Source organism: Rutilus rutilus, assembly GCF_951802725.1.
Source record: "Rutilus rutilus genome assembly, chromosome: 20".
Taxonomy (NCBI): Eukaryota; Metazoa; Chordata; class Actinopteri; order Cypriniformes; family Leuciscidae; genus Rutilus; species Rutilus rutilus.
In genome coordinates, this window is record NC_140225.1 from 21,387,535 (window position 1) to 21,405,450 (window position 17,916).

General features: G+C 37.6%; 2 protein-coding genes across 3 annotated transcripts in view; both read right to left on the reverse strand.

Annotated features, from left to right (window-relative positions):
* ppp2r5eb (protein phosphatase 2, regulatory subunit B', epsilon isoform b) overlaps nt 1-4,190 on the reverse strand; it is a 31,035-nt gene extending 26,845 nt beyond the window's left edge. Inside the window, exon 1 of the mRNA XM_084392427.1 lies at nt 3,835-4,190. The gene's annotated coding sequence lies outside the window, so the exon portion shown is untranslated. The remainder of the gene's footprint in view (nt 1-3,834) is intronic.
* Nucleotides 4,191-5,361: 1,171 nt separating this feature from the next.
* wdr89 (WD repeat domain 89) lies at nt 5,362-14,541 on the reverse strand. Of its 2 annotated transcripts, none has more exons than XM_084391805.1 (3): nt 14,470-14,541; nt 12,893-13,582; nt 5,362-7,393 (listed from the first exon to the last, which is right to left on the reverse strand). In XM_084391805.1, the coding sequence occupies exons 2-3, from the start codon at nt 13,563-13,565 to the stop codon at nt 6,897-6,899; spliced, it is 1,170 nt and encodes a 389-aa protein (XP_084247931.1). In that variant the 5' UTR covers nt 13,566-13,582; nt 14,470-14,541; the 3' UTR covers nt 5,362-6,896. The 2 variants fall into 2 exon arrangements, with proteins under 2 accessions (XP_084247931.1, XP_084247932.1); XM_084391806.1 differs by having other exon boundaries at nt 12,893-13,681; nt 14,470-14,499.
* Nucleotides 14,542-17,916: the final 3,375 nt, after the last annotated feature.

Consider the following 17,916-nt stretch of genomic DNA (forward strand, 5'->3'; position numbering starts at 1 on the left):
TTAAATATACTTCCTTGAAGTGACCACTGTAGGCTCATTTTGCCAGCACCATTGAGGCCCTTTGTTAAGGGATTAATTTGCTCACTTTTGTTTGTAAATGACCCTACATAAAGTGGGCCGATTCTAATTGTGCCCATTAAGTTTTGACTTTGCTAATGATCTTCACAAATTACACAGAACTGCTGGGAAAATATTTCCCAATCATAAACTTTAACAACTTTATGAACCCAGATTTTGTGTAATGTATGCAAGTTTGAAAGTCTCAGAAAGGTTATAATTACTAAACGTTTGTAAAACCATAATTGTCCATTCATAACTGTTATTGTTAACATGAGCACTCTGGGATTTTTAGCTGAATGTAATTACAACACAAATATATTTTGCATCATTGTCTTGATCCTAATATTTGCAAGCCACTCAGCTATCATGTACCAAAATATTTACAGGTAAACATACTCCTACTGTCAATGACACTAACTAGAAAAGCTACTGTCAAATTTGGGATTTAATAATCAGAAACGGTCTGTAGGAATCTGGTGGGACTGATTTATGATGAATTAAATACCCAGATACTTAAATGCTTAGTACAAAAACAAGACATAGCAGTTTTCATCTCTCCATCATTGTAAACAGCCATTGGTTTTATTGGGGTCTTTAGATCAGTGATGTGTAAGCAAGCAACACTAAAACCAGGCCTGAAATTTCATACCCTTGGACAAAGAAGTTTGCAATTCAAAAGCAACTGTAATTACAAAACAAACCACAAATGGCTAAAGGAAGGAAATGTTGTGGTATAAAATGAAAATCTAGGCAGAGATGTAAATAAAGGCAGGAATGCAGACTACGATGAAAGACAAATTAGCTAAATTAATAAATAAATAAATAAATGACCCTGTTGTGATGGAAGGTGTGACTGACTCTGTTAACTGTACAAGTCTGGATCAGGCCTTTGCACAACTCTACATGTGTTCTTTTGACTGAAAGCAACTGAAAGTAATGAAATCATTCCAATTGATGAATCCGTTCAACAAACAGTGTTTACCATGAACCCTAAACAAAGTGATCGGGTTGATGTGCGCGTTTATGTCACAAGCTTCAAATTGGATTTGATTTTTTGACATGCACACACTGCACAAATATACAGTTACCCGCTGTTGGCACATACTAACCATCCTCCAGGCTCCAACCATTTCTTCTTTTCTTTGTTTTAAAAAGCAGACTTTATATTTATCCATTTCGGGTACTAATTAGGAGATAGGCACGATGCAGCTTTGTGGCTTGCTGCTTATATTTATAAAGCAGTACAAATTCCCCTTCCTGCGACCAAAACAAGGAGTCTCTGGAGTCCGAAGAAAGGACTGGTGGGACAATGTTGTCATTACGCCATTTCTACGTCCTGCGCAGTTTCAGTTTATAATCCGATCAAGTGTTTTGGCCAATTCATTCCGAATTACATTGTTACATGTGATTTTTTTATTCCGGCTATTCTACTGCTCCGATTACAATCGGATTATTAGGGTCCATGTAAACGCCCCTTTAGAAAAGTTTAACAGGAAGTAAACAGGAAGACAGAGATGAAGAACCTTAAAAAACAGGCCAAGGAAGGAGAGAAAGAGAGAAAGACCACCTAAACTTTCCCTCTGGTCATGAACTCAAAAAACTCCAGTCAAAGACTTTTTAATGCAAAATCTCTAAGCAGACACAAGTAAATTTGCAAAAAAAAGTGCTTTCCCCCCCCTCCAATATCTGAAGCCGGTATGCTCTTTAATCTGACCACTTCGAGCACTTTGATATTTCCGTCCGAGAGGTTTAAATTAGCAGACATCAAAGGAGTGAGAGATGCTGCCAATGTCTACCGATGACATCCTATAATGCTGCACTGTGCGGCCCACCACAAACAACATCACCCCTTTTCTGAGCCACTTCTCCTGTTCTCAGACACGACAGGCCTGGCAGTATCACTACCTGTAAAAAGAATAAATCTTCTCTCTCAAGTTCAAGAACAATGAATTTCACATGCAAGAAACAAATCGCACAAGAGAACATTGACAAAAACACATAAGGTCAGTAGAAATGAATAAACACAAGCAGTCATTGTGGTTGGGACTCTGAGAATGTCCCGAGCTGGGATAAGTCATATTCACCCCAAAAACCAACAGAAAGAAATGATAAATAATATACATAAAATGGCTATTTACAAACAAATAGGATTCCTGGCATTGTGACAATATTTCCATGACTTTTTAAAGCACAAATCCACCGTAAATCTCATGGTAATAATGCAAATAAATATATATTTTAAATATTTATAAACTATAGGCCATCTACGCTGGAAGTATTATCTGCATTTATGTTGATTTAAATAAACTGTATTACAATATTTTTTATATATATTATACAATATTTTTAATACCATGAAAAAAATACTTCATTAATGAGAAACTAATACAAATCAACATTGAGGGGGAAAAAAGACCACTCCCAAAACTAAAACAATGTGCTTAAAAATTGACATGAAAATAAATGACACATACACATTTTAATTACTCTAAAATAGGCTTACTTGCAAAAATATTTAATTATCTTTATTTGCAAGATTCATGAGGCAAGATCAGCGAAAACCCTTGGTAACGAAAAGGCTGAGAGGAGCCAATTCATGTTTCTGTCCCGTCGTCAAGTTCACCCTGGTTTGACATTTACAGTGAACGATTTCTGTATGCAAGCAAGGTGACACGGATTACACACTTCTGCAAAATATCAAGGAATGGCAATTGACAACCTTTACTCAACCAATGTAAACCATTCTTGATAGATAGATAGATAGACAGACAGTCTACACATCTTGCAATGTCTACAACTGAGCTATTTTACGAAATATAGTGATAGATAATCCCAGATCTCCATGAAGTTTGGTGATCCAGCTCCCCTCTGTATAAAGATCTCAAGGAATAAAAATATCCTAGGGCTTATTAACAACTTTATAAACTGACAAAAGAACATGGAAACCACAATCTAGGAAACACTTATGCCCAGCCATTAATCCAAAACACTCTGCCACTGATGCCCTGGCCCTAATCTATATAACCAGCTATTTAGAGATAACCTTTCCCAATAGTTTTGACTGCAGGTCAATAAAAACAACCAGTCAGAGTGAAATCTACTCATGGGATGTGATGAGATATTGTGACTACCAGACTGCCGGGCAGCTGAAGTAAACCAGACCATGGAAACAGGGCACAGAGGCACAGTGCCACTGAGCCAAAGCAAGAAGTTGGCACAGACAAGTGAAGTGATGTTCAGAACTGCTTGTGTTTGATGGGTTAGTCAGTAATGAACAGACATATAGTTCTGAGATGCACAAGAGCAGTTTAGCACAGTGGTTGCTTCTAAAAGGACAGAAAAAAGTGGAAGCCTCCAAAACTGTACAGTCCACATGAGTGCAGATGATGCAGGTTCGTGTTCTCCTGATGGTCCTAACACACTTACAAATACACAAGCAACTGACATAGACCCACTGCATTCCAGGACAGAAACCAGATGAAGAACAAGCTTTCCTCGTGGATTTCACTCATCCACACATTCAAATGTTTCTTTACAGTCAGAATTGTCTGGGAGACATTAAGAGTACGGTTACAGTTTTTTTTTTCTTATTTTACTTTTAGGTACACAAATACTAAAAAGTCTGTAACTTATACGAAGTGTTTTTGGACCTTAGCCTCATTTATTTGACATATTTACTTGGGTATATGAAACATCCAAGCGAACCGGATCTAAACTTGAGCAGGATAAGCAAAAAAAAAAAAAAAAAAAGAAACCTTCAAATATTCAATTTACCTTGATGTTTTCGATGTGAGAAGCTGATATGGGTGTTTTAACCGTCTTTCCTCCTTCAAGGCCTCTTGAAGCAGCAGAAAAATAAAAATAAAGACACAAAATCTGTTTTTGGCCTTAAAAACTGCCAAACCCACAGCAATAATCCCATCAAATACTCAAATTTCCGACGATAGAAAAAGATCCAGCTGAAATATAAACATCCCCGGGAATCTCTTTATGTCCACACACCGCGCCTATAGGTTATTTTTATCCAGAAAATATGTTTTATTGGGGAATATCGGTCCCTTTTTCGCCCTATTGTCAATATTACTGGGCTGAGTCCATGGCACACATAACACGGACGCGCTCTAGCCTGCTGGGCCGGGTTCGGGCCTACAACGCCACGCCATTGGTCGGTTTGAAGATTCCTCGGAACGTGATTGGGCGATGTAGGTGGCAATCACCACGCATGGGAGGGAAAAACTCCCAAGGCTTCTCTAACGATGAATAGAGAAGTTGGGTTGAATTGTGTGCGAACAGGAAAGAGAGTCACCTTACTAGTATGTCTTATTGATCTACTATTTTAATTAAAACATGTTTAATAAAAAATAAATAAAAAAATAAAAAATAAAAAAACTATAGTTATATATAATAAACATAACTATTCGTATTCGTGACTTTGGGTATACTAAGTTTATTAAGGCACTATCCTGTGCACAGCTCAACCAATGTATTGTGAAAAGCGCTATACAAAAAAAAAAAAAAAAAAAAGATTGAATAATTTTTTTATACATAAAAATAAATCTTTATTCAGAAAGGGGAAAATTTTGACCAAAAAAAAAAAAAAGGAAATAATCGATCTCTTCAGGAATGAGGTTAAACCTGTATGAGAGCCCAACCCTTATGGGGAGCGTCTCATGCCAAAGAAGAGGCCACCTGGCGAGAACTATCAGCACGAGCATTAGGATCGGATCATATGGTACCTTTTACGCTCAGCTGCGGTTTCTTGTGCTGCTGTGTATGTTTCAGGAAATGAGTGACGAGCACGAGCGCGTCTGCACGCACGTCAACGCGTACACGAAGAATGGCTAGTTACGCAACTTAAAAGTTCAGGGCTGTTTCAATGAATTTCAAATATTCCGTCAGTCTTCTGGGCTTTGAAACTTTTGGAAAATAAAACCTAGTTTTTTTTTTAGTGTCTTTGTTTCATTATAAACGGACATGTTAAAGGTTCTAAAACAATAAAAGATATATTTAAATAGGTGAAATTTGATATTTAGAACAAAAGCAGTGTGTAATATAATACATTTACTGTTTTTAACCAGCTCGTTAGAAGTTTAATAAAATTTTAACGCTCATTTGTTTTCATTTTAATGGATTTTGGGGAGGCTTTTTAATTTCAGATTAAAGTCACCATGAAATCAAAATAAATAAATCAAAATTATGGAATAGTGCAGTTTTTAATATAAATGTTTGCTCTTATTTTTATTCTGTATTTATTATAAACACATTTGTTTACTTTAAAAGAGAGACAGCAAATACAGGATGTTTAGCAAATCTTCGGTTTATTTAAGGGCGTTTACAACACACCAAGTATCCACAAACCCCACACGAATGACAGCTTCTCAATTTCGCTCAGCTGTCATTTCCTGTGCCAGATGCCAAATACCAAATTCACATTATATTTGTTCTGCAACATTGTTAAATATTATTAAGGGCGAGGCAGTTCCCGAAATATAGGGTGGAGCTGTTGTGGTGTGTCTTGTGTTCAGCATATTCCTCACCAGGCTTGCATTACATCAGAAATCTTAACTGAACTCTCATCATCTGAAAGTGCATGACTGGGGAGCTTATGAATCTCAGAGACAAATGCTGCCTGTTTAAACCTCACATTTGCATTTCACAGCACACTCAGTTGTTATCCAATAAAGTTAAATAAAATGTGAGAATATGGTTAAGAGCATCAGAGACTTTGATATCAAGGCATCCTTCTCATCAAAAACTTTTCTTGTTTTTACAATTTTAAAGGTTCTTATGTGTTGGCCCATAGTTGCCTGATAACATAATAACAAATACAGAACATGCAGTTTTTAATAGATACTTTTGTAATAAAGCATTTTTGCTAAGAACATAACCACAAGTTATGACCATAACAAATGTAAACCCTTTGCAAAGGGAGAACGCTGACATAGTATTGTTAATGTTGTACTTTGCATCGATCAGAAAGTGCTCCTGAAATTGCATCCCAGTGATCCTGATGTAGCCTTCTATACAAACAAAAAACTTTTCATTCAAGATATTAAAGAAAAAAATCTGTCAATATAATATGAATCCCCATTCACTAATTCAAATTGTACTTAGATTTTGATTCACAATTTGTGTAATGAGTATGTCGCAGCAAGTTGGTTTTGAAATTAACACATTTTGGAAAGAAAAACAAGAAGGTATAAACAATACAATACAGCTGTTCAATTTATGGTCAGTAAACACGGGAGACAATTTGTTTTTAGCTTTTTCACATCATGTGTTCTACCTCAAAAATTCATTCTGAAATGCTGCTAACAAAACATAAGAAAAGTAATGTCCTTCACAGTTTTCATAAGAGTTTTTGCTGGACAAACAGACCACCTTTGTAATTCTTATGTAGCGATTTGTTAATAAAATGGTAACACTTTATTCTGATGGTCCCTTTTGAACAATCTACTGACTATAAGTAACTTCGCTACTACATGTCAACTAACTCCCAATAGAGTATTAGACTGTCTGCTGAATATCTGCTAACTCCTTATTGTGATGATCCCCCAACAGACATTCTACTGATTATACAGAGCTTTGCAACTAAGTGTCAACTTGTTCTAACCCTAACCTAACAATCAACTAACACTCTTATGAGTACTAGACATGTAGTTGCAATGTTACTTATAGTCAATAGAATGTGTTAAAGGACCATCAAAATAAAGTGAAACCACAACTTACATTTTAAAACCACAAAACACTGTTAAAACTATATATTAACTATAAAAAGTTCTTAAGGTGGAAGATTTAAACAGTCTCCATATAACTCTCCTGTGAAGTATGTGTGATCATGCGAGTTTTGACCGGTCTTTCTTCGTAGCTTGTTTTCTGTGAGCTTTAGTTCTGAGCTGCATGGAGGAGATGCTTTTCAGAGAATCTTTCTTCCCCACACTGATTTCCTCCGCTCCCGCCTTCCACTGCAACAACTGGCCATCCTCCCCGCCCGTCAACAGACATCGTGCGATCGCATCCCACTGGAAGCATCTCACTGTAGCTGAGTGACCCCCTTTAAGGGATTTAATGAATTTCAGACCACTCCCACTGCAGTCCAGGAGGTGGAGCTTTCCATCATTACTCCCTCCTACTAAAAGAAGACGCTCCTCATCTGACATCCATGAACCGCCCACAAAGTACTCAAGTGAGGCTCCATCAGGGAGCTGGACAAGTGTTCGGGCATCAGCCGAACTCAAGAAGGTCAAAGTGTCATCGCTGTCTGGGCGAGCCACATCCCACAGGTGTAGCCCCTCATCATGAGTCAGACAAAGCAGCTGGTCAAGATATTTGCCTGTTAATATAAGAAATAAAGAGATAGTTTAGGGTTCTGGGGAGTACAAATATGTTGATGTCTGACATATGATTTAAAATAGACTTTAAAACTCAGCATTTTCAGCTGTTTTTTGTTAAATCTTAAAATTGCTAATATGAATATACAAAGGCCTACAGGGTTTCCACATATTTTAACCAATACATTTAAAGTGACTACATAGAAAGGGCAATTTCTAGTTAAATCTTACAGCAAAATATTACTATTACTGCTATTACTATCACTATATTATTTATATATATACACACACATATACATATACAGTGGGTACGGAAAGTATTCAGACCCCCTTAAATTGTTCACTCTTTGTTATATTGCAGCCATTTGCTAAAATAATTTAAGTAATTTTTTTTTCCTCATTATTGTACACACAGCACCCCATATTGACAGAAAAACACAGAATTGTTGACATTTTTGCACATTTATTAAAAAAGAAAAACTGAAATATCACATGGTCCTAAGTATTCAGACCCTTTGCTGTGACACTCATATATTTAACTCAGGTGCTGTCCATTTCTTCTGATCATCCTTGAGATGGCTCTACACCTTCATTTGAGTCCAGCTGTGTTTGATTATACTGATTGGACTTGATTAGGAAAGCCACACACCTGTCTATATAAGACCTTACAGCTCACAGTGCATGTCAGAGCAAATGAGAATCATGAGGTCAAAGGAACTGCCTGAAGAGCTCAGAGACAGAATTGTGGCAAGGCACAGATCTGGCCAAGGTTACAAAAAGGTTTCTGCTGCACTTAAGGTTCCTAAGGTTCCATAATCCTTAAATGGAAGACGTTTGGGACGACCAGAACCCTTCCTAGAGCTGGCCGTCCGGCCAAACTGAGCTATCGGGGAGAAGAGCCTTGGTGAGAGAGGTAAAGAAGAACCCAAAGATCACTGTGGCTGAGCTCCAGAGATGCAGTCGGGAGATGGGAGAAAGTTGTAGTAAGTCAACCATCACTGCAGCCATCCACCAGTCGGGGCTTTATGGCAGAGTGGCCCGACGGAAGCCTCTCCTCAGTGCAAGACACATGAAAGCACACCTGAAGGACTCCAAGATGGTGATAAATAAGATTATCTGGTCTGATGAGACCAAGATAGAACTTTTTGGCCTTAATTCTAAGCGGTATGTGTGGAGAAAACCAGGCACTTCTCATCACCTGTCCAATACAGTCTCAACAGTGAAGCATGGTGGTGGCAGCATCATGCTGTGGGGGTGTTTTTCAGCTGCAGGGACAGGACGACTGGTTGCAATCGAGGGAAAGATGAATGCGGCCAAGTACAGGGATATCCTGGACGAAAACCTTCTCCAGAGTGCTCTGGACCTCAGACTGGGCCGAAGGTTCACCTTCCAACAAGACAATGACCCTAAGCACACAGCTAAAATAACGAAGGAGTGGCTTCACAACAACTCCGTGACTGTTCTTGAATGGCCCAGCCAGAGCCCTGACTTAAACCCAATTGAGCATCTCTGGAGAGACCTGAAAATGGCTGTCCACCAACGTTTACCATCCAACCTGACAGAACTGGAGAGGATCTGCAAGGAGGAATGGCAGAGGATACCCAAATCCAGGTGTGAAAAACTCCCAAAAAGACTCATGGCTTTATTAGATCAAAAGGGTGCTTCTACTAAATACTGAGCAAAGGGTCTGAATACTTAGGACCATGTGATATTTCAGTTTTTCTTTTTTAATAAATGTGCAAAAATGTCAACAATTCTGTGTTTTTCTGTCAATATGGGGTTCTGTGTGTACAATAATGAGGAAAAAAAATGAACTTAAATGATTTTAGCAAATGGCTGCAATATAACAAAGAGTGAAAAATTTAAGGGGGTCTGAATACTTTCCGTACCCACTGAACATACAGTCATGAGAAAAAGAATACACCCTTTTGAATTCTATGGTTTTGCGTATCATGACATTCAAAATCATCTGGTCATTAGCAGGTATCTTAATATTAGGTAAATACAACCTCAGCTGAACAACAACACATGACATATTACACCGTGTCATTATTTATTTAACAAAAATAAAGCCAAATGGAGAAGCCATGTGTGACAAAACTAAGTACACTCTATGATTCAGTTGCGCGTAGAGCCACTTTTAGCAGCAATAACTTGAAGTAATCGTTTTCTATAAGACTTTATCAGCCTTTCACATCGTTCTGGAGGAATTTTGGCCCGCTCTTCTTTACAACGTTGCTCCAGTTCATTGAGGTTTGTGGGCCTCTGTTTATGCACAGCTCTCTGAAGGTCCCGCAGCAACATTTCCGTCGGGTTGAGGTCTGGACTTTGACTGGGTCAGTGCAACGTTTTCGTTTTCAGTCATTCTGCTGTAGATTTGCTGGTGTTCTTGAGATCATTGTCCTGTTGCATGATCCAATTTCAGCTTTAGCTGTCGGACAGATGGCCTCACATTTGACTCTAGAATACTTTGGTATGCAGAGGTGTTCATGGTCGACTCAAAGACTGCAAGGTGTCCAGGTCCTGTGGCTGCAAAACAAGCCCAAATCATCACCCCTCCACCACAGTGCCTGACAGTTGAGGTGTTTGCGCCAACAGTTGGCGCTGACAGTTGGCGCTGTGCATTATGGCCCAAAATCTCCCCTTTGGTCTCGTCTGTCCAAAGGACATTGTTCCAGAAGTCCTGAGGTTTGTTCAGATGCAACTTTGCAAAACCTAAGCCGTGCTGCTGTGAAGAAAAGCAGCTTTCTCCTGGTAACCCTTCCAAACATGCCATACTCGTCCCGTCTTTTTATAATTGTACTGTCATGAACTTTAACATTTAACATGTTACCTGAGGCCTGCAGAGTCTGAGATGTAGCTCTTGTTTTGTTTGTTTTTTCAGTTTCTCTGAGCATTGCACGGTCTGACCTTGGGGTGAATTTGCCGGGACGTCCACTCCTGGGAAGATTAGCAACTGCCTTCAGTGTTTTCCACTTGTGAATAATCTTCCTCACTGTAGAATGATGGACTTCAAGTTGTTTGGAATTGACCTTGTAACCCTTCCTAGATTAATGGCAGCAACAATTGCTTCTCTAAGATCATTGCTGATATCTTTCCTCCTTGGCATTGTTAACACACACCTGAACAGTGCCTGACTGCTACTTAAGGCCCTGATATACTCAAGGTGAAGTTATTTCTCATCCTGTGCCTTGAGGTAAAACAAAGTTCGAAATACGCGAGCAGCGATATACTGTTAGCGAACATCCGACGCTGCCCACACAGCTGAGAGCGGCGTTTGGATGAACATGTAAATATGTGCTGCGCGTTTTCCTCTAAATAACAAAAATAATACACAACAAAATTGAGAAAACGGCAAGCATTTTTTAATATATCAAAAGAAAAGCATCTGATCATAGTAACGTGGATCTGTTTGCACGAGCTCTGCAATTCGGCACTCTAGCAAAGACACGTCACGTTTATTTATATAGCACTTTTCTTAAAATCAAGCAGCTTTCCCATATTAACATGAAAAACAGTGTCAGTGTCTCGTTTCATCAGAAGTACAACTTAATTTTCTACTATAAAGCAGCTCTCCAGTGTGTTCATGTTTTCACTCGCGGATGCCTGACCAGCCGTAGCAAACTTTTCCGGAAAGTTCGCTTTAGCAAGCTGTTTCGTACTCCCAAGCAGTTCGTTCTTCGCTTAAAGTATTTCGGGGCCTTTACCCCCTTAATTCCCTTGGAAGTAGCACTTAGTTGTCACACATGGCTTCTCCATTTTGGCCTAGTTTTTTGTGAAATTTTGTGAAACCAATCTTTGCTTTATGACAAACCAGGTGCAAATTCATAAGTCAACACTATTGCGGAGTATTTTCTCCTTAAAGGGATAGTTCACCCAAAAATGAAAATTCTATCATCGTTTACTCACCCTCAAGTTGTTCCAAACCTGTATGAGTTTCTTTGTTCTGCTGAACACAAAGGAAGATATTTGGAAGAATGTTTGTAATCAATAGATCTCAGTCCCCATTGACTACCATAGTAGGAAAAAAATATACTATGATAGTCAATGGGGACCGAGATCTGTTTGGTTACAAACATTTTTCCAAATATCTTCCTTTGTGTTCAGCAGAACAAAGAAACTCATACAGGTTTGGAACAACTTGAGGGTGAGTAAACGATGATAGAATTTTCATTTTTGGGTGAACTATCCCTTTAAAACTGGTTGTACGTCAGAACGTAGGCTCACTATTGGCCAGCATCACACGCATCACACACATGACCAGCGTCGGCCAATAGTGAGCCTACCTTCTGACGTACAACCCAGAAGCGCTGCGGTGTTATACTACGTGAACTCACTCAGAGGCCCACACAGAAGAAAATGAATAGTGGAATAAAGTCGTGATTTTTGTGTTTTTTGCGCACAAAAAGTATTCTCGTCGTTTGATAAACTTAAGGTTGAGCCACTGTAGTCACTTGGACTTGGTTTGTGTTTTTACATTAGTATACATACACATTATTAGCTGTTTGATAACGTAGTCAAGCCAAAGGCTAATCATATCAATAAGTTATGTGTCTGACGTTGGAGCGATTCATAAATACACCACCATTCTGATACATCAACTTGACTTGAAAGACGAGCCTGTATAATTAGATTTTCCTTCCTCTTCCATCTTCGCCATCATGCAGCTTTTACTACAGTAAAGTTGACCAAGTGGATCAGGTATCCTAAGCTGGTGTGAGTGGAGGCGGGGCTAATTTGCATATTCATAGTGCCATGTATAATAAATAAAGCAAAGGTGTAGAGTTACATTCGAGCTATTTTAAGATACAAAGAAATTATTTTCACGGGAGAAAAAAAAGTTTTAAGGGATAAAATAATTGACTACAGGGTGACTTTAAACAAACCATGACAGTGTCATGTGGTGTTGTTCATCTGAGGTTGTATTTACCTAATTTTAAGACCTGCCAAGGGCCAAATTATTATTTTTATTATGTCCTGATACGTAAAACCATAGAATTAAAAAGGGTGTACTTTCTTTTTCACATGACTGTAAAAATAAAATGTTTAATTATATATATATATATATATATATATAAAGAACATTACAGCTAGAAAAAAACATTCTATATTATTTTAATTATTATAATACAGTCTAAAAATATCATAGAATTTTTTTTTTCCAGGCCAGGTCATCACAATTTAACAGCTAAGCATACAGAAAACAAAATGTATTCTATATTAATTGTTATTTAATATTAATAATAATAATAATAATTTAAAAAAGTTTTACAGGCCTGGTCATCACAATTCAACAACTAAGCATACCGTGAAAAATAAATACCGGTATTATTATTTAATAATAATAATTTAATAATACAAAAAATATTTAATAATAAATGTGTTTTACAGGCCTGGTCATCACAAGTTAAAAATTCTAATATTTTCCATGATCAAGGGAATTCTGTCTACATAATGAAATACAAAAATATCGCTCAGTCAGGTGTGCTGTTACTACCTACCTGTCCAGCAGAGGGAGCTTACAGTGGACTCACAGTTACAGGTGGTGACAAGAGCGTCATCCTCTCCACCCAGACTCAGATCAAACACGTTCACAAGTCCATCTGTGGCCCCAGAAGCCAAACGCTCCGCCTGCTGTGGGTGGAACTTCACCGCAGTGATGTCATCACTGTGCGATTCTGAGTAAACTCCCAGCAGACCGCCCATCTTAGAGCCCGACTCACCTCCATCCTGAACCATACGGGCATCCCAGAATACTAAAAAACTCTCCTCCTCTATCTGCTCTGTGCCTGCGCACAGCACACGGTCACTGCAGCTCACGTCAAACGAGCAGTACGAATGTGTCGAATCACTGCGAAACACCTGGGTGGCATTAGAACCGGGCTGTCGGACGTCCCAGCACCGCAGTGTCCCATCGGCGGAGCCGGTGAAGAGCAGGTGAGGGGACAGATGAGAGAAACGGACCCCACACAGAGGAGCCGTGTGACCCTGGAACTCTCCCACCAGGCGGAGCGTTTCTCTGCTGTGCAGGTGCACAGAGTAACTGGAGCAGCACACAGCCAGCAAATCTGACCCACTGGATGCAAGAGAGAGGTCCAGAATGTACGTGGCCTCACTGGGCTCCAGTCTCCTGGCGATGGAGAGGGTCCTGAAGGTGTCCTCGAGGGCGTCCATGATTGTCACCAAACACCCTGGCACGTTACAGGAAAAGAGTACTTAGTCATTTCACAGGTGCCTTTATCCAGTGGCATAAAGCAGAGGTTCTCTACTGGTCAGCGAATTATTGGCTGCTGAGAGCATGAAACCAAGGAAATTGAAGAGACAATGAAAAACAACAAATGTAAATTTCTTAATCGTTTTATGAATGAGAAATAATTTAAAATAACAATACAGATCATGTTGCTTATTGATGTAAAATCTGGGTCCTGAAACCAAGTAAAACCAATTGAGAACCACTGATTTACTGTACTATTTATTACAAGGACAATCACCTGAAGTAAGCCAGGATGCCACTGACCCCCAACATATGATCATCCTTGTGTAAGGAACCCCCATTCTAAAATTTAAAAGGCAGCTATATATTTTCATGTATAAAGACGCAATTATATATATTGTGAAAAATATTATAAATAGGAGTAAATACTATTTGTAAAATATTTATTATATTCATTTATATTATTATATTACATAATCAAATGTATTTATTTAGTTTGATAAAACTATTTTTTGACCCCTGACGCCAGTTTGAAAACCCTAGAATAGATCATAGACAAAATGTTTTTAACCATAATCTACATTCAATTATACAAATAAGTCATTATAGATCACTAAAACCGATCTGACTCAAGACAAGACATGTATTTATTGCATAAATTCCACAAGTGATGCAGAACTCTTGACAAAATCATAGCTTATAGTTCCTAACATGACAGCCAAAAAGATGAATCTGTTTCATTACATATTTAGTTAAGTTGAACTGAAAACACAAATAAGTAATTAGTAAGGTGGTAAAAACCTTTCTGTTTTAATTAAAAGATAAAACAAATTACCCGTACAAAACCATGTACAAAACACTCACATGTGATTATTATTTGACGGCCATCAGTGTGTCACCTCCTCAGCTGCTCCCGGAAACACAGTGACGCAGAACATTAGTTCCGCGGACACAACTTACGATAAACAGGCTTAATTTGTTTTAAAATTAAAAGAACTGTAATTCACTTTTTTATTTATAAATATGAGACACGATGACATTATTATTTGCATGCGTGTCTAACATGAGAAGCGGTAAGAAACAGACTATAAAGACCTTGAGCAGCCACTAGATGCCAGTGTTTCTCAGTATTATAAAATGAGAAATGTTATAACGCAAATGTTGTACAGTATATGCAGTGTACACGCATATCATATTTAATCGGTTAAATTTGTATTTTCAATTACATATTTTCATGAAAATTTTCAATTTGTTTTGCATATCATGTCAAAAACAAATTGTATATATACCAGAAAAGTTATTACAGTTACTACTATACTGTTTTACTGTCGAAAACTGGTGGAGAACATCAGACAGGATTTAATAACTAGGACATATTGTAGTCTAGAGGAAATAGAGTATAATTTGAATAGGGTATCATTGTGTTGAGAAAAGAGGATGCTTTTTCCTTTGTCCGCCCGTCGCCTTTGTTAAACTCCCAAAAGGATACAAGCAGGAATGAAACTTGACATCTGAAACTGCAATTAGCATTGTCACGAGACAGAAAAAGCGAAGTGTTTTGCTAACTGAAGCAATACAGCAAGCCAATGTTGACCTTTATGATCATATTTCCAAAAGATCCTGTTCTTTATGCCTGTAGGGCACATGAAAGTCCCAAAGGGACATTTGAAGTATTTGAGCATTTGACATGAGATATAAAGCTAATTGAAATGAGCTCCAAAGAGCGTGTGTAAGAGATGCTCCTTTTATCTCCATTGAGTGTGTTTGTGGCTGAATGCATATTATTAGCAAAGAGGTGTGTATTGTGAAAAGTACAGTGTGTGCTGAGTAGGTACGGGCGCACACACACACACCTGTGCCAGCAAGCTAAGCAAAACAATATGTCCTCTAAAACATGTCCTCTGTTGATACATGTCCTCTAAAGTATCAACATGATCTTTTTTCTTTTTTGCCGTGAAATCTTTAATAAAGTAAATGTAAAAATAACTTTTATATTGTCAAAAATTCAATAGGAACATTTACTGTACTGAAGCAACTTATGTCTACTTGATTATCCACGTATAATTTTTTTGGATTGCATTGCATTATATGTTTTGCCCCCTCAATTAGACCTTTGATTATGAATCTAAACATTTAAATATCATCTTAGACATATAATTGGGAGATATAAAGTGACAACTGATATGTATATGCATTTGATTTAAGTAGTCTGCTATACAGATCTCATTGATTTACATTTCAAGCTATCAGAATTTCAACTTACTTCAATTTGAGCCTCTGAATAAAATCTTTTTTCTCAAGTATGACCTCCATATTCTCACATATTCTCAGCCATAAAATCCTGATGTATTAGATTTTGTGGAAACTCATCTGAAATACTGTACAATATACTGATCGCCATGTGCTTCATTAGTGTTTTGAAAGAACACAAATAAGACTCTAGCTCATTTTACTAATATATCGCATAACTAAACAGTGAATAGCGTAAGGGAAGATGGTTTTTGTAATCTGAAACTGCAAAGGCAAATCTATCTGGCTAAAAAATGCTCACACATGTGCATTAATATTTCAGACATTACAGAGAGCTCACTGATCTCAGCAGGAACATTCAAACTTCCCGTGGAACAATGTTGTGCTTATTAAACCCAGTCATACACTTCTGTTAATAAGATGCATTTTCTTTATTTTTTCTTCAAAAACAGACAAAAGTAATAGTTTTTTTTTTTTGCTTTTGATTGAGCATATTATGCAAACGCAATCAAAGATCATCAGATAACTGCTATGAAAGCATTGAACAGAGCTTCTATAACAAGCCATGTTTATGAACATAAGCCACAGGTCACCTTATAACACTGAATTCATGGTCATTTGTGCATTGCGTTTTCAGCCCTGTGGGAGTGTGATTCTTCCAGTGTCAAGCGCTGGGTGAAGGTCAACTGATTTTTATTAGATCTGAACGTTCGGTCAGAGGGATTTTTAATATTTGCAGGTTTTACAATATATGAGAATTTACAATATCAGAATGCCTCCAACAATATTTAGAGTATAATATTTTTAGATCATTGAAAAGGAAATAAGATAAAAAGATTAACATAACACAAGAAGAATCAGGGCTCCAGAAATAACCATTTACACAAACACACATACAGTATCCAAAACTTCTGAGACACGTTTGGTAAGACTTTAAACAATTCTACTCAAAGTGATTTTACAAAGAATTAAACATCTAAAAGAAACTGGTCTGTCGAAATGTAATATTTCTGAAACGGGTACGGTAGCAAACCGAACACCCGTGAGTATAACTAACACATTATTTAACATGCAGCTTTTTGGTGAATTATGCATGTACCAGTACAATATTTGCAAATATTTTGAATTAGCTTTCTTTGTCTAATATTTAGATTTATTATATATAATTAACAAAAACTATTTTTCATAGTTTTAGTGTACAATAAGAACACTGTATGAACCAGGATGGACTGAGCAGCAATCTGTCATTTACATTTAGAACATTCCACTTTATCTTAAAGTTTTTCACTCTGTTCAGATGAAAGAAAGAAGAATGAAAAAAAAACAAAAAACAGATGGGAATCATTCTCTGTGCTTATCAAATATAGCAGAGGTTTACATAAAAGGCACTGAGTGGTATCTAAATCAGATCTGTTTATTCAGAAAAAGCTATGCTATTTCCAGTAAAACCAGAGAAAGCCAAATCAAAGGAAATAAAGCACTTTTAAATGAGAGCTTCACCACTGGACCAGTTTCTCAGGAGCTCAATCTAGGTCATGACAGGACCACACGGACTCTGCTACCTTTTCTGCATTTGGTGCTGATTATAGGGGAATTTTCTCATTTAGGCATAGTAAAATTAGTTAAACCGACCTGAGAGCACTACTTTTTAGTAGTATCTTTATCAAATTATATTAAAAATGATTACAAAACATTGTTCTTGTAAACTGACAAGAAAGAGGATGCATAGAGCTTTGTGAATGATATGCAAACCAATGTTTTGAAAGTCTGCAGATTCGGTGTGGGGGCTTATGGGAAAAATTACCCCCATAATGGATTTACAGCTACAGAAAGTACTCATATTTGGTGATAATCACATTACATAGGCCTGAGAGGGAAAAATGCTACAGTCAAACTACTTCAATCCACGAACTTCATCAGAAAGAGTCACGCAGTAAAGAAACTACAACAATTGGTCCAGAAAGCAACGCTCCTCAATGGATCTTCTTATATTCTGGCCTAAATACAACCTCCGTCCTTTGTCTCTGAAATATAACCTCCGTCCTTCAAATGACTTGAGAT

Coding starts and splice junctions, on each gene's coding strand:
- wdr89 (XM_084391805.1), bottom strand. CDS start 13,565: ATGGACGCCCTCGAGGACACCTTCAGGACCCTCTCCATCGCCAGGAGA. Junction 7,394..12,892: donor AAGCTCCCTCTGCTGGACAG/GTAGGTAGTAAC, acceptor TTATATTAACAG/GCAAATATCTTGACCAGCTG.